The 22211-nt window shown below is 41.3% G+C and overlaps 1 protein-coding gene across 6 annotated transcripts in view; it reads right to left on the bottom strand.

Annotated features, from left to right (window-relative positions):
• PAM (peptidylglycine alpha-amidating monooxygenase) overlaps positions 1 to 22211 on the bottom strand; it is a 338531-nt gene that overhangs the window by 96682 nt on the left and 219638 nt on the right. For all 6 annotated transcript variants that reach the window (XM_051853947.2, XM_051853946.2, XM_051853949.2 and 3 more), the window contains one exon: positions 22114 to 22197. In XM_051853947.2, the coding sequence (XP_051709907.1) occupies positions 22114 to 22197 (84 nt within the window). The remainder of the gene's footprint in view (positions 1 to 22113; positions 22198 to 22211) is intronic.

The following is a 22211-nucleotide window of genomic DNA, read 5'->3' as shown; positions in this document are numbered from 1 at the left end:
GATTAAATGTTAAAGTGATAATATAAATAGGATTAAGTGTCTGGTAATAATAGATAGAATTAAAAAGGAGTGAATGCTCCAACATGGGAAGCAGTCCATGCAGCAACCTCACAGACACAATCACTTTAAGTAGCACTCTGACCTAAGAATCAGCCCTATGGCATTCTGGTCTGGCTGGAACAACCATGAGAGCATTTCAGGCATGGAAAGCCAAGACACTGTGGCAAAAAGTGTCCTACATGAAGAACCTCTGTGGGTGAGACCCCAGTGGAAAGAAGCGGTCATCAAAGAAGGATGTACTTTTTTTCTGAAGGGAGGAGAGAATTTCCACTCTGCTTATGGCCCTGTCTAAATACTGATGGAGTTTGTGGATTCAAAAGGTTCCCATAGCTTAGGCAGCTTATGTTAAGAGCCTCAGGTGGTCACTGACATCATACATAAGAGTGTTAATTGTTAAATTAACAACAGGAATCACTGTGCACTTACTTCCCATAGAGGACCTCTGTCCTCAACAAGTTGGATTATGAGAGTTAATAGTAAAACCTGTTCTCAAAGATATACTTCATTTTAGTGTATTATGTAAAGGATATTCTTATGTCTCATAAGCTATAATTATGTCTTAAGTGCTTGCAAAAGAGGTATCATTCTTGGGTTCTTCTGCAAAGTTAATTTAGTTTATTTCTATCTATCTTTCTATTTCTCTCTCTCTGTGTGCATATATATATAAATTAAACCTCTGAAAGGTTTACTTTTATTGAATTAAATTTTTTTTCTTTATTGTAAAAATATCCTTCTGTTGTCTATTGCACAGTAGGTAACAATAGTTAACAACAGGTTAACAATAGTTAACAATAACATACTGTAAATAGCTATAAGAAAGATTTCAAATGTTCAAACTACAAAGAAAATTTGAATATATGAAGCAATGAATGCTAATTATCCTAATTTGATAATTAAAATTTATGCATGTGTTGCAATATTACATTATACCCTGTAAATATGTACAATTATTGTTTGTCAATAAAACAAATAATCTATTAAAATACAAAAAATTTTACCATATGTAATGAAAAAGTGAAGTCAGAATTGAGAAGTTAAGAAATGTACAAAAATGAACTCAAAATATAAAAATAATACACTGTCTAAACTAGTCAGTTGGAAAGACTTATTCTAAAAGTTGAGTGAAAGAAAATATGAACAAGGAGAGGAAAGGAATAGGTGGAAAAGTTCATGGTCTCCCATGAAACCCAGCCCCTGTGCAGTGTCTTGGATGCAAATGCTAGAAAGTAACAGCCTAGTCTCCCATGGTCTCCCAGTCTCCTCCCATAAGCTTGTATCCTTACTCTCGCATTTTTAATGGCAAATCAACCTCTTCTTACCAAAAATAGCTCAATGAACTGAGGGAGTGGTACAGCCAGCCCTACAAGGTTCTAATCAGAGCACTTATGAAATCATTTGTTTCTCCAACAGAAAACATCTTGATGTTGCTCCTGTCTCAAGGGGTTTCTTTTCCAGGAACTCTATGTCAAGAGCAAAAAAGTAGCTACCACCTACATGTAGCCCCCAGACTGCCTGAAGCCCACTTGACCATCATCAAAATTCCATAAAGGATATATCACTGACCAATCAAAGGTCCAAGTTCATTCTCTCTCCTAGGCTTGCTGGTGAAATACTTGACGTTAGTTAATGATGTTATTCTGTATACACAGAGAAATGAACCCAAGACAGATCTTTCATGACTGCTTTCTCTCACAGTAAGGTAAAATGTTATGTTAATTATTTTCACAATATGGAGATGGAAACTTTGTTCACATTATAGATATCAGATGACATTGGGAGGGATATTTCATTATGTAATTACTTTCTTTTTTTCTTTTTCTTTCTTTCTTTTTTTTTTTTTTTTTTTTTTTGACAGGCAGAGTTAGACAGTGAGAGAGAGAGACAGAGAGAAAGGTCTTCATTTACCGTTGGGTCACCCTCCAATGGCCGCCACGGCTGGCACGCTGCGGCCAGCGCACCGCGCTGATCCAATGGCAGGAGCCAGGTATTTATCCTGGTCTCCCATGGGGTGCAGGGCCCAAGCACTTGGGCCATCCTCCACTGCACTCCCTGGCCACAGCAGAGAGCTGACCTGGAAGAGGGGCAACCGGGACAGAATTCAGCGCCCGGACCGGGACTAGAACCTGGTGTGCCGGCGCCACAAGGTGGAGGATTAGCCTAGTGAGCCGCAGTGCTGGCTGTAATTACTTTCCATAACAATGTCATATGTGTGCTGGAACTTACAAAATGTTTGTGGAATAATAGAATCAAGAGATAATATTAATTTTCCATGAACTTTTGAAGTTTGCTCACATGCAGAACTTTTTTTTGGTTTAAGATTTATTTATTTATTTGAGAGACAGAGCTACAGACAGAGAAAGGAAGAGACGGATACAGAGAGATCTTTCATCTGCTGGTTCACCCCACAAATAGCATCAACAGCTGGAGCGGGGCCGATCAAAGCCAGGAGCATCTTCCAGGTCTACTACATGCATGCAGGGGCCCAAGCATTTGGGCCATCTTCCACTGCTTTCCCAGGCTATCAGCAGGGAGCTGGATCAGAAGCGGAGCAGCCGGGACATAAACCACTACCCATATGGGATGCTGGTGCCACAGGTGGAGGTTTAACCTACTATGCTATAGCGCCAGCCCCATACAGAACCTTTTGTAATGATGAAAACATTTACAGTGAAGAAGTTTAAAGAACAATTTTTTAAAAAGAAAGTATAAAATAGTAAATTCTAGTCAGGCCTGATAAGCACATTACAGCCCTGGGAAGTACTGGAGAGCCAGTGGCTGAGTGGGAAGATGTCTGGAAAGTGGTCTGATCATGAAAGAAATGAGTATTTCCAGACACTTGATGAGACTTGAAAACAGCATTCTATCAGAATCTAATCTTGAGTGAGATGAAAACTGGATGGCTGTTCCACAAGAGTTTCGGCTTGCCTGTTTTGAGAAATTGCTTTCCTCTGCTTAGGCAAAGATGTATAACCATAGCAAGGCATTTCATCAAATCTATATACTCATAGAAGTCAGAACTGAAAGGGACCTTGGAGATGATGGAGTTCAACTCTTGCACTTTATGACTAGGGGGAAAAAGGCTACAGAAATGACGAGTGTTGCCCAAAGTACTTCAACTCACTGAGGACACAGCTGGCTATCAAATCTAATTCTCCAAAGTTAATGTTTAATACATATATTTACCTGAAAAAAAAAAAGAGTTCAGTCTCTTAGAGACTTCCAAGACATTTCATCTGTGAAATATCCTGAAGCTAAGATAAAGGAATTAAGCAAGAATGGATAAGTAACCAACGGTACTTAAGGACAACCACTTAAGCAGGAAGCTCAATTCTCTTAATGGGAGGTGAATGCATGGGATATGAGGTTATCCATCCCAAACTATTTAGCTTGCTTTTCTAATAATAGCTTGTCCTTCCTGCTTGGATTCATAGCTAAGTAGTAAAGTAAGTATGTGGAATAATGCATGATAATAACTTATTACTCCTAGGTTTTTAGAAGTCTGTTGGTCTTTCCTACTTCTCCTCTCTAGAGATATCCCTCTAGACTTCATGAGCTCATCTTGTCCTGGTCGTTTCCTGCTTCTATAAAAGGAGAGGTTAACCATTGATCCTGAGGGAACCTCTGTGTTGTTATATACTGTATCCCTCTAATTGGAAAAGTCCTACAGAAAGACAGTGGTAGAGTGGGTTTCATTCCTTATACTCTCCCAAGAAGAGAAAGCACGAAGCACACATCCCTGTTTCCAACTATCCCCGGTCACAGTTTTGGAAGATGGATCTATCCCTTAAGGAAGTTCTGGAACCACTGCCAAGTCTTTTGAAAATCAGGAATGATTATCTTTAATGATGAAAATTTATTCTAGAAAATTTGGAAACCAATATCCTTCCACCCTCCCCGAGTTAGCTGAACCCAATTTAAAGCTAATTGTCCTTCCCTGCCCTGTACACACAGAGAAAGATGAGTCAGGAACACCACAGTAATCACCAATGATTCTGCAATAACATACGTATGCAGTACTGAAATAAGTATCTGAATACTAAGCTGTCTCGATCTTCACCTTATGGTTCTTTGTTCTAAATTAACAACATTAAATTAATGGCGCAGATGATGTTTTGCTGAGACTAAATCATGGCTCCCAAGGCGATTGAGAGTATGAGATTATTTGGGGATTAATTTCTAAAGTCAGGGAAAAATTTCATATAATTAAAATTTTCTTGAAAACCCCTTAGGAGAACTGAAAATTGAGGTCTCTTAATAGATCCAACACAGTTAGCTTCAACCCAGAATACTTTGCCTGGAGAAGTTCTTTTTCATAAATGAAGGTGAAATAAAGACTTTCCAGGACAAGAAATAATTGAAAGAATTAATCACCACCTGACCAGTCGTTGGCATTGGAACACATTTCTGACAGTTGTGTCAATTGGGTCATGTCTGCCTTTTTTTTTTTTAAGGATATTTCTACACAGTTGTGCTATATTACGTAAGAGAGAGAGAGGGAGAGAGGGGGTGAGGGGGAGAGGGGGAGAGAGGGAGAGGGAGAGGGAGAGAGAGAGAGAGAGAGAGAGAGAGAGAGATTTCTGTACAACTGAAACCTTGCTGCAGAGGTAGGGACACACACACACATACGAAGTAAATAGGAAATGAACCCAACTGAGGAACCAGCAGACTTGGGTCTGATTTTGTGTTCACTGTTGGCACAGGCAACCCAGGAATCCAGGTTTGAATGCAACTTAATATAAACCTTTTTTCTTGATAATACCTGGATTATAAATGCAGGTCCCAAAGTCACTTCAAGTGCTCAGAAAGGAGATGACCTTCCAAAGTAACTGGAAAATGCCCATCCTAAGCTTTCTTTTCTTTTTTTTTTTTAATTAGGAATTCTTTAAAACAGAATTTCAGTTATCCCATTTCTCCTAGAGAATTTCTGGATGCCTGGAAGCACTTTTCTCAGAGCATTCAGGACTCTGCAGTTACAGAAACATCAGGGTAAAATAGTCTCTATTCATTAAACACTAGCACCTTAAGCCGTCATGGCAAAAGTGTGTCTGCTTAGCAAAACAGAACTGAAAGCAGGGCACTATGAATACAAGACACGAGCTACACAGAGGTTTTCCTGGAGGCTGCTGAAAGCTGGCTGGGTAGACAGGCTTCAGTGCTAAATAAACCAGCACTGCGGAAAAAAAATCTTCAAAAAAGAATTCCTTTTGAAGCTGTCACCACAGCAAGTTAGCCTCTTTTGATTTTGTATTCACAGCTATGGGACTAGAAATTACTAGCTTCCATTTGCCTCGTGGCAAGAAAGAGAAAATGCATTTATCCATCCTGCATGAAGACGACTTTCACAAATGACGGCCTGCGCTGTTCCCCAAAGAGATCAAATGGAAGGCAGGCAGGCAGGCTCACCAACCTGCTTTCATAATCCCCCTGCATGAAGGTGATGTTACCGCACAGCTGATGTTGGAGCACTTTCCTGTTTCCATCTTTTATGAATGCAAAGGGGGGGAAAGAGTCTGCAGCTCAGTTAATGATTTACATTATTTCTTCTCCCAGAACCATGAACTTGCTCGAGTTAGAATTCCAAGGAAGTTAAAAAATCCTAGGTAAATACCATAGTTTCAAAAAAGAAAAAAGAAAAATAAAACAAACCAGGGTGCTGGGTTTAAAAATCATTGTTTTTGTTTTGTTTTGACAGAGTGGACAGTGAGAGAGAGAGACAGAGAGAAAGGTCTTTCTTTGCCGGTTGGTTCACCCTCCAATGGCCGCTGCGGCTGGCGCGCTGCGGCCGGCGCACCGCACTGATCCGAAGCCAGGAGCCAGGTGCTTCCTCCTGGTCTCCCATGTGGGTGCAGGGCCCAAGCACTTGGGCCATCCTGCACTGCCTTCCCGGGCCACAGCAGAGAGCTGGACAGGAAGAGGAGCAACTGGGACAGAATCTGACGCCCGGACCGGGACTAGAACTCCGTGTGCCGCGCCACAGGTGGAGGATTAGCCTAGTGAGCCATGGCGCCGGCCTCATTGGTTTTTGAACTTGCTATTGGACTATCATATACAGAAAAGTGCAGGGATCAAAGGTACAGCTCCAGGAATTTCAAAAATCTAAGGCACTCAGGGAATGAACACTCAGAACCAGAAACATACATCCCTGAATTGTGTCCTCTTCCTGAGATACTGCTTTAAACCTCTGTGGCTATGTTCATGTCATATGCAAACTTTTATTTGTCTTTCTGAAAAAGTTGTGCTTGGGTTAAAACCAAGCAATTGGGCTTTGGACAGCTTTAAATATTAGTTACTAAGAAATAATTTTTTTTTTTAATTTCCTATTTCTCCCAGCCAAAAATCTTATCAACCACTTTTCATTTCTTTATCTGGCACATCTGTTTTTAAAATGATAATGAGTTTCCTTTTGCATGCTCCCAATTATTGTCTGTTCTTTCCACTGAAGCCAGAATGAACTTGCACATGTCTAGGAACCATGCAGAAAGTCCTAGATAAAATAAATAATGGAATGAATAAGGGCTTCAAGTGTTTTGATCCAAGAAACCCTTATAAATTGAATTTTAAATAGGAAGCTGAAAATCTATTTCTCATTAAATGTTCTATTAGGATTTTTTGAATAGTCTTGATGGTATTTTTATATACAATGGCTCTTCAAAAAGTTCAAAGAAAATGTATATAATGAAAACATTTTTTTTGCACCTCAATCAGCTTACCTTTTAATCCATTCTCCATGAACTTTTTGAAGAACACATGTATAAAATGAAGTTTACATTTTACCCTCTTTGGAATTCTCAACCAATTTTCCCAACAGTGTGCTATCCTTCTTTTGTTTAACTTAAACTTCTACATTCTCATGAAGGATAAACAAAGAAACAGAACTTGGCAGCAAAACCATCCAATTTCGTTTTGCAAGCAGGAAGTTTATATTATGCATAAGCTGTCATTTAATTGGAATATATGTTTTTGACACTCAACCTAAAGCCAGTGTCTACACTTTCAACCCAATTATCTTCAACAAATTAATTTACTATCCCACTATTCTGTGTTGCATTTTCATTCTTTTGACACAAAATAATTCCAAAACATCTAATTATCAAGTAAGGAATATACTCTGAACATCATAGCTCATATATTTGATTTGGCATTACTTTTCAGCCATTCAGTATGTTTATATTGTAATGTGGCATGAAGAGAAATAAAGAAATACTTATAAAGCACTTCTAGATTGAAACGTAGTATATAAACGCTGTTACTACTACATTAATAGAAAAACGCTGAAATCCTTGATGACCCAAATTATCCTCTTCCTTAAGCAAGTCTTTCAATGACAGATAAAGTATCAGGGCAGAAGGGTCTCTGTTTACTAAACATATCTTACTCGACTTTCAGTTCTTCACCCAGGCTACAACACCCTTCCATTGAGAAATGATACAAAATGCTTGCAAGGAATTGGGCTGCAAGAGTGTGGGACAGGAGAAGATGTTCCTGTCCGGGTACAGGGAGCTTGGAAGGTCTCTGCAGGCTGTATAAGAAGGTTCAATTGTTTGTTTCAATCGAACACTCTGTGGACATTGTGAAATATTGTCTGGGTGGTTTTTGTGAAATACTTTTTTAAGGTTATGTACGTATCCTTTCCGATTTGCAAGTCAGCTAAAACAAAAAGAGTTAGTAATAAATGGGAAATGGAATATTCAAATCTTGCACCGCTCTCCAGAAACTTCCTCCTTTTTCCAGAATTCCTAGAACACAATAAGCAAGTAGCTTGGGCCAAGAGGAGAGCAGTGAGGGGCAGCATGCAGGGTCCGAAATCTGTTAGAATGTGTGTGATCAGGATGATAACACCATGGCAGGTGTTGCCAAGGCCCTGACCCAGACCTCACTGCCACTGAATTGTATATCCTAATTTCTGTGTGAGCCAATGTGCAAGTAACTTCATTTTTTCCATTCAATTCACTTTAGTTAAAAGCGAAATGCTAATTGCTGCTAACTCAATGGAATTAATTAGCTGATGACTAAGTAGCTCTGACTATGTTGATGAAAGGAGTTAATAATTATGAGTGATTAAAAAACATGAGTTACAAAGGGTTAAGTGAAGGTAAAGTAGATTTTCTCAAAAAGCAACTGTATTACAAATGCAAAATTTGCAAAGCTAAATTGTGTGTAGGTAAGGTTTTTTCCAACAAAAAAGACATCACTGAAGTTAAATACTACATTGTTCAATGTAGAGGTACCTTTTAGAATATCCACATTTTTAAGCAATACATTTTTAAAAACAATTGTTAAGCAAAAAATATTCTGAGTATATTATTTAACATAAATGATACTGTAGTGACTTGCATATTTTTCAGAACCAAATGATTGAAAATCAAATTCCTGATGCTTAAGGGGTACTTGGGTATTAAAATAAACAGGTGTCCTATAGAAGGAACGAGATAACTAGGTACTATTTAGTCTTCCATACTGAAGATGATTAACGAAGTTGAAATCCAGGAAGTCAAAGAATCAGGAAGCTTTACTTACGTAAAGCAATCGGCAAGAGCAAATACACTGCTGGATAATAGGTTTCTTTTGGATCATTTGAGAGGTACTGAATGGTCCCTAAAATCATTCACATGACTCACGGCAAGCTGCTTGTACATAATGAAGAGTACAGAAGAACATTTCACTATAATTCTCCTGAAATCAGTGGAATTATCAAGCAACCTAATACAGGAAAAAACCTACATGATAAGGAAAAGGATCACTTGATACATCAGAATGAAAAGACACAAATGAGATGAGGTAAACCACTGTAATCTTCATTCAGACTCATTCCACTGTGCAGGAGTTCGTTTTCTTTCTAACTATGGCTCAAAGGACTTTTAAAAACATGGACTCCATTACTTGTTTGATATAGTTAGGGCATGAACTCGGGCACAGACACAAACAAGAAATCCAACAAAAATTAAATTCCTTTAGTTTTTAATAGCAATGGACTAGAAGATTTACCACCTTAGGCAAGTCAGGTACCTTTCTGAATACTGATTTTCACTTCTGTAAAACAGAGGGGCTGGGCCAGAAGATCCCTTCGGTTCACACCCAGAACCCTTTCTGTTCCCAATCTCTGATTTTAAAAACAGCCGCTTTAAAAGTGCATTAGTGTATAACACAAAGGTCTACCAGTGTTAGTCCTCTGCATTCAGAAGAAAAGACCAGCTTTCCTCTTCCTCAACAAGAACCACTCAGCCCATCTCAACCCCTCTCCTTTACCTGAAAAGGAAGAAGGCACTATGGAATCTGGAGCAGGGAGAATCTTTCCTTCTTGTCAATCATTTCTGTCTCGGAGCAGATCTCATGGTTCTCTCTCTCCCTTTCTAGTCTCTTTCACATATATGCAGGTACTATTCAAAAAGTTATTGGGAATGGAATTAAAAGATGAATTTGTTTTTGGTGCAGAAGCTTGAAATTCAGGTATACAAGAGATAGGAAAAGATTCACGGATAATACATATTAATTTTCCATCCGCCAAAATAAACTTATCTTTTAATTCCACTTGCCATGTACTTTTTAAAGCTCCAGCATGTACTCCACTTAAAATTAAAAAAAAAATGTAAAAAATAAAGGGTTATGACTTCAAAAAGGTTTATCCAGATTTAAATGGAAAGAAGGAATATTTATGCACCTGTATATAAGGGGAGGGATCGCCAGGAAAGTCATCTGATAATTGTAACTGGCTGGTATTATAGCATTTTAAAAACCCAACTACCATATTTTTGAAAAAGAATAAAAATAAACTCTCCTTAAAATTTCTACATGAAATAAAGAAAGTGCTAGAATAATCAGACAGTAATTACATGCATTTTATTCTTTCAAAGCTCCCGTTTTCTTTGGAGAGTTGAGACTTAATTAAACTTATTTTGGTAAATGCAAATTATTCTGCTCATGTCCCATGCCCCAGGAGATTGTAGTACCTGTAGTACAGGAAAAAATGTTGGGTGACTTCAGACCTTACTAGGAAAATACAAATGCCCATTTCCAAAGCTTAGTTTGCATAAAAATCAGCTGGGGAGCTTGTTACAATTTCAGAATCCTGTGTCTAGTCTTGTGCTGGTAATATACCCACTCTCTGAAAAAAAAAAAATTCATGTGTTTATGTGAGACTGTGTGGTTTTTAAAATTTTTACTGACCCAACTGTGTAGCATGTCATTTATAAATAATAAAATATAGGCATCAGCTTTGGGAAGCAGTAGGTTAAAGCTGACATCCCAGATGGGCTAGATGCTCCATTTCTAATCCAACTCCTTGCTAATGAGCCTTGTAAAGCAGAGGAGGATGGCCCAAGTGCTTGGGTCCCTGCTACCCCAGTGGGAGGTCTGTATGGAGTTCTTGGCTCCTGGCTTTGGCCTGGCCAATCCCAGACCATTGTGGTCATTTGGGAAGCAAACCAGCAGATGGAAGATCTGTCTCTCTGTATCTTTCCCTCTCTGTAACTTTGCATTTGAAATAATTAAATAAATCTCTTTAATAATAATAATTAAAATATACAATACTCTTTACTGTGAATTTCACATTAGCAGTTGGATGTGACAATTCCTTCCTTGATTTTTGCTGAACTTTTGCAAAGCACACCTGTGGTTCTAACTGGTGAGTGATTAGTTCAGTCAAGAATGTTTCTTGGGGCCAGCGCTGTGGCTCACTAGGTTAATCCTCCACCTGCGGCGCCGGCATCCCATATGGACACCAGGTTCTAGTCTCAGTTGCTCCTCTTCCAGTCCAGCTCTCTGCTGTGCCCAGGGAGTGCAGTGGAGGATGGCCCAAGTGCTTGGGCCCTGCACCCTCATGGGAGACCAGGAGGAAGCACCTGGCTCCTGGCTTTGGATCGGCGCAGTGCCAGCCGTAGTGGCCATTTGGGGGGTAAACCAATGGAAGGAAGACCTTTCTCTCTGTCTCTCTCTCTCACTGTCTATAACTCTACCTGTCAAACAAACAAACAAAAAAGATATTAAAAAAAAGAATGTCTCTTTTCTTTATTTTTTCAAGGTTTATTTATTCATTTTTTTTTTGAAAGAGTTAACAGAGAGCGAGCAACGGACAGAGAGAATCTTCCACACATTGAATTACTGCCCTAATGGCCACAATGGTAAGGGCTGGGTCAGGCCAAAGCAAGCAGCCTGGAGCTTCATCTGGGTCTCCCACATGGGTGCAGGGGCCCAGGCACTCAGGCCATCTTGCCCGCTTTCCCAGGTGCATTAGTAGACAGCTGGATGGAATGTAGAGCAGCTGGGTCTCGAACCAGTGTCCACAGGGGATGCTGGTATTGCAGGAGGCGGGCCTAACCTGCAACACAGTGCTGGCCCCAAGAATGCTTCTTGATAATTTTGTTTATTAAACAACAAAGACATATGTTGAAACCGTACTTGCTCATTTATGATATCAGCAAAGCCTGTGTTATAATGGACAATAGTCTGTGAATACTGTAAGAATATTTTCTCATTTTATTTGGCCATTCACAATAGTGTGCATTAATAACATGTTTTCCGTCATTTTCTTGGATTTAGATGATCAACATGATAATCGATCAAACTGACTTGCAGAGTTTGTTAATTTCCATGGTGTAAGCTTCCGAAGCATGGCTGCATTGCAGCCGCCCACAGGACATCACGACACACTGAGTTAGGAAGAGAGGAGAGTGACACGAGGCTGTGTCGTATTTCCACCACCCAGCTGTAATCAATGGAAACACCCTCAAGAGCACACATAATAGCAAAATGTAGTAAAACAATTAGATGATGACTTTTGAGAATTTATTGCCAATAGTTTTATTGGTGACTGCATTTAACAATGAGCTCACAAAATACTAAGAAGTGACCAGTGGGTTTCTGTGAGCCTCTGGGAACTGTGTCTTGCATGTGTGCTTGTGATTCAGCAGGTTTAGTTTCAATCAGGAACTGGAATTTTAGAAAGTGCTTAAAGAAAAGTCTGGTGCAGGTAGCCCTGAGACTAGATTATGAGAAATTTTAACACCAGATATGTATTTCAGAAGTAATTCTATTAAAAAAAGAGCTTCTAGTTGAAAAGATGTCCATTTCATTCATATACAGTAAATTTTAAAATAATCATTAAAACTACAGTCGTATATGTAAACATACACCACAAATAAGAGAAAAAGTGATATTCTCATTCTGGGTCTGATGTATTTCACTTAGTATAATGGTCTTCTTTTGCATCTGATTACCATTTATAGCCCTTACCGATATTCCTCTTAAACAATGGTATTTTTACTTTTTACTCGTTAAACTCTTTATTTAGTGGAATATTAAGCCTTTATAAATTAAAATGTTATCTCAAAAATCGAAAGAAAAAAGAGGAAAGAAGGGGAGGGAGGGAGAAAGGAAAACATGGGGGTTGTGTGGAGAAAGGGAGGTGGGCTCCAAGCAGGTTTACCCATTTTTCTCTGTGCTGGAGGCAATGCAAGTAGTTTTTTATTAATTTTTCTTTTTAATGTTTTTCTGTATTTTCTGAAAGATGAAAAAATCTAAAAGATAAGATTCTTGAGGCTGGCGTTGTGGCATAATGAGTAAAGCCGCCACCCTGAAGCTCCTACATCCCATAAAGGTGCTAGTTCGAGTCCCAGCTGCTCCACTTGTGATCCAGCTCCCTACTAACGTCATGGGAAAGCAGCAGAAGATGGCCCAAGTGCTTGGGCCCCTGCACCCACGTGAGAGACCTGGAAGAGGCTGCTGGCTCCTGGCTTTGGATCAGCTCAGCTCTGGCTGTTGTGGCCGTTCGAAGAGTGAACCAGCAGATGAAAGATCTCTCTCTCTCTCTCTGTAACTCTGCCTTTCAAATAAATAAACCAATTTCAACCCCCCTCCCCCCAAAAAAAAAAACTCACAAGATTCTTTTCATGGGAAAATATGCAACTATATCCAGAGTCTTCCAATCCTTTTAATATTTTAACTGGTGATTCAAGTATTAAGAATATATTTCTTTGTTCTACAACTGTAACCTTGCACTATTTTGAAATTTAAAAAGCTTGGGAAAATTAGTGTTTTTTCATAAAGTTTGGCAGCAAAATCTGGCCTGAATGGATGTGATGGTGTTCTTATACTTTTTAGTGTGAATATCTGAATATTTTGCCATAGAAATGGTAGTGCCTTTGATTAAGGATGGGGCTCAGATTCATAAAGTGATGAAATGTACCCAATTGAGTACCTTTCCAAAATATTAACTTCTTAGTTCCAAACCACATCTACCCCAAAATGTCTGGATAAATGTCTGTCCCTCTACTAAGGTGTAGGAGAGGAGAGGGAAGTGAGACTTAGGTTGGGAAGAAAGGAGACTTGGCAGGTGGCACGAGCAGGACACGCCTGCAGTGCATCCTTCCTGGGACCACATTTCTACATGGACTGGGGCTGAGGCTGTGCCTGCAGGGTTACTGTCTCTGGAGCTGAGAACCTAGAAACTTATGTGTGCTCTGGAATGAAAGAGTGTGGTGAAAACGAACCTTGCCATCTGGACCAGAGGCCTTGAGAAAGTTCATGGAACACGACTAGTACGAAAAAACGATGCCTGGACTTCAAGTTTTTTACAACAGAATAAATGGGTCTTTGAATTCCATTTTTTTTCCACAGGCAGAGTGGACAGTGAGAGAGAGAGACAGAGAGAAAGGTCTTCCTTTGCCGTTGGCTCACCCTCCAATGGCCGGCGCGGCCAGCGCGCTGCGGCCGGCGCACTGCGCTGATCCGATGACAGGAGCCAGGTGCTTCTCCTGGTCTCCCATGGGGTGCAGGGCCCAAGCACTTGGGCCATCCTCCACTGCACTCCTGGGCCACAGCAGAGAGCTGGCCTGGAAGAGGGGCAACCGGGACAGAATCCGGCACCCTGACCGGGACTAGAACCCGGTGTCCCGGCGCCACAGGTGGAGGATTAGCCTAGTGAGCCGCGGCGCCGGCCTGAATTCCATTTCCCATGAACTTGCTGAAGCCCCTTCTTACTTTGAAAGGGCGTTAGGGGTGCATGGAAGGAAGTTGCCATGCATCTACCTTGCAGCGTAGAGCCTCAGCGTCTTCCAACATCTCAGCTAGGAGAAGGAAAGAATTAACAACACTCCCACCTACACACACACATTTGGGATTTCAAAGGAGATTCTTAAATACAGAAAGCAATCTAAAATGTTCTAGAATAAATGGGTTTAGATATCCCCGTGCCACTGTATCACTCGTGTTATAAAGGAGTGTGCAAAGCCAGGCTTGGTTTATCTCACTGGAAAACTCGCAGGAAGAAGCTACTGGTACAGGTTTAGAGAGGACCACAGACAAAGCGATGGAGAGCAATCTAGTTTCCCAGTAGCTCTGCAATCAGAAAGATGGGAGCACTCTAACGCTTACAGTGGAGTCAGAAGTGTCCGCGTTCTACTGCAATGAGATAATTTTAAGTACACCTGTCCTGTCGCTGATCTCTGTTCCATCTTGCTCAAAAACGCATTAGCAAGGGATTTTTTTTGTCCCTCTGGGCTCACAATTTCAAAGCTTTTTCCAATAACTTCCTGGGAGGAGTCTGGAAAGAGGCAGAGATGCAGCAGAAGCCAGTAGGGGATTAGAAACTCTGTGCAGTCCTGACTTTTCCCTCCTGACACTGTAACCCTTCGCACCCATCACTCTGTACTCCTCCCGCTGTGGTAAGACAAGGGCCTCCTGTTGCACAGGTCTATGGTGCCTGTGTCCTCCCAGCAGGAACCAAGCTGTGCAGAAGCCACAGCTAAATGAGTCCCAGCCAGGAAGGAACAAAGCAGAAGGCAAGCAGCCCATCAGGTCCAGTGTTCCCCCGACTTTATTCCCAAAGTTCCCCTTTCCAACTTCAAGTCAGTCTGTCTAATGTAAAAACACAAATAATCACATTGAAGGGTGTGATCCTGGCCCGCTTTCCAATCCCCCTCTCACACACCTGCTTTGCACTGGCTCCCATCATTACAGTTGTCCTTTGATTATGTATGCATATCCCTGTCCGGACAGGGAGCTGGATAAAGGGAAACTTTGTTCTTTAGACTAACCTTCGCCTCTGTGTAGGTGGACATTGAGAGAGGTAAAGGAAGCTACAGAAAATATAGAAAAGCAGACAGAGAGGGAAATAAGCCCCCAAACACGGAGAACCTCAACACACTCCTCAGGGTGAAAGAAATCCCAGCTCAGTAGCTGACATGCAGGATGACAGCCCAACATTATGAAGTAAAGGGGAAAGGGGGAAGAAGAAAGAGATGAACATTTACTGCCAATAGATCTGTGTTAGGCACAGCTGCAGGCATTTAGCATCTACCATGTAACGACTTTCTAACACATAACATATTCCAGAAAGACTTCTATCCAAAATATTTTAAAGTTTTAGTACTTAAAAGGCTAAAACTTAGCTTTCTGGAAAATGTGGCTGTTGAAAATGATCACCTTCTAAGGGTTCTAACTAGAATTTTATGGTACGATTTTACTACATATAATCACAGGAATCTGGAGACTAAACTTCTTAGAGTTCACATAAAGGAGAGTGGAAAATAGGATTTCCAGGTCTGATGCATTTGATTTAGAATGTAAGTATAAAGCACCCACTCTAAGGAAAATGTATCTTTTGGCTATACTCCCAGGAGCATAGTAAAATGTATAAAATGCAGGTGTTCTTTGAGGGCTGTGATGAAGGTGTGGAAGCATGGCCTGGCTCTGTGTGTGTGTGTGTGTGTGTGTGTCACTGATATTATCTGATCATTCTCCTCTGTGTACCAAGAATCTAGCAACAGGAAGTGGAACATAGCTTGGAGATTTTGCCAGCCCAAAGAAACCAAGCCTATACCCTGGGGAAGAGAGCCTGACCCTCATTCTAAGAATATCAGTTCCAGCTATACTGGTGAGTGCACAGGATTTCCGATTTCAAAAATGAATTATTGTTGCTGACCAGTAAGTCAATGCCAGAAGTTCTAGAAATGAGAGGGCAGTTTCCCTAAGAGCAGCAGTGGACACATTCTGCAAAAATCTCAGGAGACTTTGCTGGAAAAACTTGGCTGAACAAAGAGGGCAGAGAGCCAGAGGAAATCCCCAGTCTCCACTACTCCTATGCATTTTGCACCAACATAAATTTATCTTTTAATTCCATTTTCCATAAACATTTTGAAGTCCCCTCATATTCTAACTTCCTGAAGGGCAGGGACTCAGTCTTGAAAGTTTATCTTTACATAGCTCAACCATGATTAGCAAAAAAATTGCTGTGGGGAACAGGAAATATGGTGCAATTAGGCAACTTCTGGGAAGGAGACAGATGCAAACATAGTTCTGTGTCTAAACAATGAGAAAGTACGACATCTTGAAAAATAACCATCATCCTCATTATATTATGGGCAACTATGAAAAAAGGTTGTGTTTGGGGCATTTATCCTTTTATAGGGACTGTAAGGATAATAACTCAACTTTTATTGGGTTCTCGTCAGGTGCCTTTACATGAACCGTTTGAATCCATGTGACAGATGAGAAGGGTAAAGGGAGGGTAACCAAACTGGCATTGTGCCATTGCCAAACTGCCTGGACTTGGGAATCTGGTCATCAGCCTTCACCACAAGACTCCTACATGGAATCCTTTCTAAGCTCCAAGTGGACTCCCTCTGGCCACCTGTAGACCCCATCCTGGTAGCTTTTACCTGCACTCAAGACCAGGTCGAAGGGTATCAGCACACAAACATCCCACCAGCTTACTGCTCTGCCCGAGAGCACGCCAAGTGTTTTCAGAACAAAGCACTGACGAGGATAGTTAGGGGCTGGTATCTGCCTTTGCCTTTCTTAGATTTCACTTCAGTGATGCCAAGTTGCCAAGAATTCTTGTGTTATCTGAGGTTGTATCACTCCCGTGTCTCAGCGCATACTTCTACCTCCATTAGAATGTGCTTTCCCCCTGCTCCTGCCTCCCTGGGAGTCCCTGATCATGCTTCAGAAACCTTGCTCTGGTTCCATCTTCTAAGAAGCCTTTCCCACCTCCTCTTCCAGGTAGACCTGTCTGTGTCTACCTCTCTGCAACCTCTATGTCCACCCTCATTCCTATGGTTGTCCAAGAACCCCTCTTGGCTCATCTCTCCTACTAGAACACACTAACCTCCTGTGGGTGGGGAGGTCAGGATGGCCAGCACCAGCCCAGATCTGGCACTGTGACAGACACTGCCTTTGATAAAGCTGTCTATTGCTAAATGATGCTCTTACAGCTTTATAGCCCATGCAATTTCCAAAACAAACACGCAAAATAAAACAAACATTTTGTGCAATCCCACGAAGTTCACAGTCAATCTTGCTCTGCTAATAGAGATCATAGGCCAAGACACACCCAGCTGCTTCAGGATAGGCTCTCGTAAGCTGCAGGAGATATTTTACCTTTACTGTGGGTACTCTGTTAAAGAGAAGTCCTCTGCTTCTCACTACTCTAAAATCTTCCCCAATGGAACTCTTTTTGAGCCCTTAGGTCAAATGTCCTCCCACTTCTCAGTGGAATACAGTGACTCCCTAGTAGTGTCACTCTGCTACTGATTACAGTTTATATACTTAAAATTATTATCAATAGTTTTAAAAGCACAAATCTTCACTGACAATGGTATCAAAAACAGTGATATAATTATAGTTGTATGTTCAGATTTGTGTGTGTGTATACATATGAGGGTACTTCCAAAAGCTTAAAGAAAATGGAATTAAAAGATAAGCTTATTTTAATGAAAGACATTTTGAAATCCATGCAATTACATTTGTATGCCCTTCATATGTGTAGTATATACATGTATATAGATATATATTTTATAAATTTTTTAATAATTACAATATCTGGGCCAATGCTGAGGTATAGTGGGCTAAGTCTCCACCTGCAGCACCGGTATCCTACATCAGCACCAGTTCAAGTCCCAGCCTCTCCTCTTCCAATCCAGCTCCCTACTAACATACCTGGGAAAGCAGAAGATGGCCCAAGTGCTTGGGCCCCTGCACTCATGTGAGAGACTCAGAAGACGCTCATGGCTCCTGGTTCCTGACTTCTGGCTTCGGATTGGCCCAACTCCAGCCATTGTGGCCATTTGGGGAGTGAACCAGTGATGGAAGATTTCTCTGTCTCTCCCTCTCTCTGCCTTTAACTATACCTCTCAAACAAGTAAATAAATACTTTTAAAAAAAGAATTACAAGATCTGATGATACACTTATTTTCTACTTCTGGATGCATCTAGCGATAAGGATGAGCTCACAGCATAGAATCTGTTGAAGCCTAAATCACCCCTGTAGTCAGGCACACAGGGATTCCCATTAGCTCCTCACTTAAACCGACAGTTCCTGAAGGAGATAACAGGGCATCTCTGTGTCTGGGATTTAAAAGGATAATGACCAAGACAATGTCAGAACATTTTAATAGGGAAAATACCACACAATCCTATCTTCCTTGTTCATTGGCCCTTTCCTGTTTTCCTTGTTCCTTACAATGTTTATAAACATACAAGCAAGCATTTTTAAACTTTTTGTATTAATTTTTACTATCTGCTATTTTTGTTGATATGCCATTTATTTACCCAGTCCCCTAATAAGGGCCATCTGTTAGCCTTCCAGTGTTTTACATTAATACTTAATGATGCACAAATAACTGTGGGTAGGAAGCTCATTTTTAGAAAAAAAAATTCTATATAATAACAGCCTAGGGGCCAGCACTGTGGCATAGAAGGTTTTTTTTTTTTAAGATTTTATTATTTATTTGAGAGATAGAGACAGAGAGAAAGGTCTTCCTTCTGCTGGTTCACTCCCCAAATGGCTGCAACAGCCTGAGCTGCGTTGATCCGAAGCCAGGAGCCAGATGCTTCTCCCTTGTCTCCCACGTGGGTGCAGGGGCCCAAGCACTTGGGTCATCTTCTACTGCTTTCCCAGGCCACAGCAGAGAGCTAGATTGGAAGAGGAGCAGCTGGGACTAGATCTGGCGCCCATATGGGATGCTGGCGCTGCAGGCGGAGGATTAACCCACTGCGCCACGGCGTCAGCCCTGGCATAGAAGGTTAAATCTCTGTCTACAGTGCAGGCATTACATATGGGCTCCAGTTCAGCCAGGTTACTCCACTTCTGATCCAGCTCCCTGCTAATGCACCTGGGAAAGGAAGAAGCTCCTGTCTCCTGGCTTCGGCCTGGCCTAGCCTAGCTCCAGCCATTGTGGCCATCTGGGGAGTGAATCAAAAGACCTCTCCCCCCGGCCCCCATAACTCTGCCTTTCAAATAAATAAAATAAATCTTCTAAAAAAAAGCCTTGAGTAATATTGCAGTACTTTATAATAAATGTACATGAAATGATGAAATTGCTTTTCAAAATATCATGGTAATTAATAAAGTGTCTCAAATTGTACCAGATTCACCCAAACCCTGGCAGTCCTGGGTGTTGTGATTCAGGCTCCACTGAGCTACTTAATAAATGTAAAATGCTACTGCTTCACATTAGTGAGATTTGATATTTTCCCATGTCTTTATTTACTATTCTAAGTCATGTATAGCTTAGGTGACAAGACAGTATCCAATAGTATGGAATGAATTACATGATTAAAATTTTTTGTTAATATTTTTATTATAGTCTAGTAAGTCTTATGAATTTTGGCACCAGTAGTCTACCTCATATATACTTCCTTTTAGAAAAACACTCTTAGAGAAAATAAAATATGAATACATAAAGTTTCTTATCTGCTTCTAACAGTAAAGAATAATTGTAAGTTTATACCTCAAAGTATCAGAACTTCAAAAACGACTCCTAAATTAGAATCACTCTTCAGTAAGAAATTAATTTAATTACTACTGTTGCTCCCCCACTTGTGGAGGAATGACACCGGATGCCGTTTTCTTTCCCCGGTCCTTCCCGGATTTGCTGCCGCCCCCCCCCCCCCCCCCCCCCCCGCCTCCGAGGAGGAGCGATACCATCGAGCTCTCCCACCGACTCTCTCAGGGGGCCCCGCATGTTGTCTCTCTCCCCCTTTTATAGTCCTCTCCCACCAATCCGTATTCCGCTGCCCACGTGCTGAGCACGTTGCTTTCTTCCAATCAGAAGTTGGATCAGGAATCAGCTAATTGACGAAGCAGCTGTGTAAGATTTGTTTACTCCCTCTCAGGCCATATGGTGGGAGATCAGACGCATAGAGTTAGTTTCAGTCCACAGTCTCAGTACTTATTTGTCTCCTGGGCACCCCGCCATGTTGCGGGAGACGGGCCCTGCTCCCCACAACTAGTCATAGATTTCAAAAACCTGTATGTATCATCCAATTTCTCCTCAGCATCAATGCAGTAACTGCTAGTACTACAAAGCTGAGAGGAATCTGGTTGAGAGGTGAAAACCCAGTGTGCTACAGAAGGACAGAGATTAAGGTTTTGGGGAGTGTGTGTGGGGGTGTGATAAGCTACTCTAGTCACAGTTCCCAGGGAAGGGCCATTGTGAAAAAGTCACGGTCTTGTCCACGACTTGGAAGTCAGCAGTCTTAGAATCTTGCCCGCTCCACTGATACCAACATGGTCAACTTACAGAGCTGATAAGTCCCATTTTTGCTCCTCAAACACGAACGTTATTTATTCCTTTGTTTTCAACAAAACCTTATCTCAGCACAACAGAGAGTTAACAGTTTAAGATTAGGTTCTGTTCCAAAAATGGAAAGCTATTTGTGTACAACTCAAAGCATATTTTTAATGTAAAAATGAGTTTTATTTAGCAGTTATGTTCCCAGGCTGGTCCACAGATGCTTGTTTTGCTGCAAATGTGGCTGACGTTGGGACTAATGTATAATTATTCTTTCCAACGCTGCTTTCCAGAAGCAGCAGCGCTTATTGTCCCTGTTGTGCATGCTGAAAATTTATGGTCCCTCCCACCACATGGGGCTCTCTGAGTAGAGGCTCCACAGGGTACTTCAAAGGCAGACAGACACTGCCTTCCAGACTTCATTGCCAGATAAAAACCAAATGCGTGTGGACAGGCAGGTGTATTGCATTAGTTCTAGAAATACAGTCTACATCCGAGGGGCAGGCAGTGAAGCTGGTGGGGAAGATGCCTGAGAACCTCATCAGAAGTCTGGCTTTGAGATCCATCCCCGCTCCTGACTGTAGCTTCCTGCCAATGCAGCTTCTAGAAAGCAGCAGTGATGGTTCAAGTAGCTGGGTTTCTGCCACCCTCGCAGTGAGACCTGGATTGAGATCAGGGCTCCTAGCTGTTGCAGGCATGAAGGAAGTGAACCAGAGGATGAAAGCGCCCCCCTCCCTCCCTCATCTCTCTCTCTCTCCTTCTCAAATAAATAATAATTTAAAATTTTTAATTAAAGAATCTAGGGAATGTAGATAAGTCAGCAAGAGAAGTCTGTTTAAGATTTGTAGTCCTGAGAACACAAGCGTGTGAACCCAGAATCCAGGTAGAATTTGACTCAATGCAGCAGAAGGAGTAACAAGCGCTGGTCTTGGTTGCCTTGGGAACAGGGCCCATTCCTCCCATCAATGAGTCTATAATAAGCAAAAGGGCATTTAAATGAAGTGCATAGTAATTGCAGTAGAGCCTCAGGTGTCTAGGGGAGCCCTGAGCAGCATTAGGGGTAGGTGGGGTCTATGTCTAAGTGCTGTGGACTGTGGATGAGCTCATGAAGGGGCGAGTGTGCATTGCAGGTGAGCCTGGGTGTCTGAGAACCTGCTTGGTAGGCAAAAGCCACACACCCTCCCAGTGGCCTCTCACAGTCACGTTAATAAACCACCAGTTCATTCTACCTTTCTGCAGTACTGCTTGGGAAGACCAGCATCCTAACAGGAGCAGGAGCAGGTGGATAAGATAATGAGATGGAAAGCAAAAGCATCATCTAAGCTAAGCATAGAGAAAACACAGAAGGAAGCATATGTGCATAAAAGAAATAACTTATGATAAAAGTCACCCTCCAACAGTTCCAAAGGAAGGAAACGACGGCTCTTGCTCCTTACTGGGCAGAGGGTATGAGCAATTCTTCATTTTATTATGCAGTTAATAGTGCATCTATTTTAAACAATTTAGTATTGAAAACTGTGCTTAGTTCCCGCATTTCAAAACTTACCTCTGAAAGCACTGATGTCCCCATAGTGTACTTGTAGGACAAAGTATTTACTTCCAGTCTCTCCTCCAACCCTGAATCCAACACCTAAAGATTTACAG

Source organism: Oryctolagus cuniculus, chromosome 14, assembly GCF_964237555.1.
Source record: "Oryctolagus cuniculus chromosome 14, mOryCun1.1, whole genome shotgun sequence".
NCBI lineage: Eukaryota > Metazoa > Chordata > Mammalia > Lagomorpha > Leporidae > Oryctolagus > Oryctolagus cuniculus.
The sequence above is the reverse complement of the archived record's forward strand: the minus strand, read 5'-3'. Positions and strand labels throughout refer to the sequence as shown.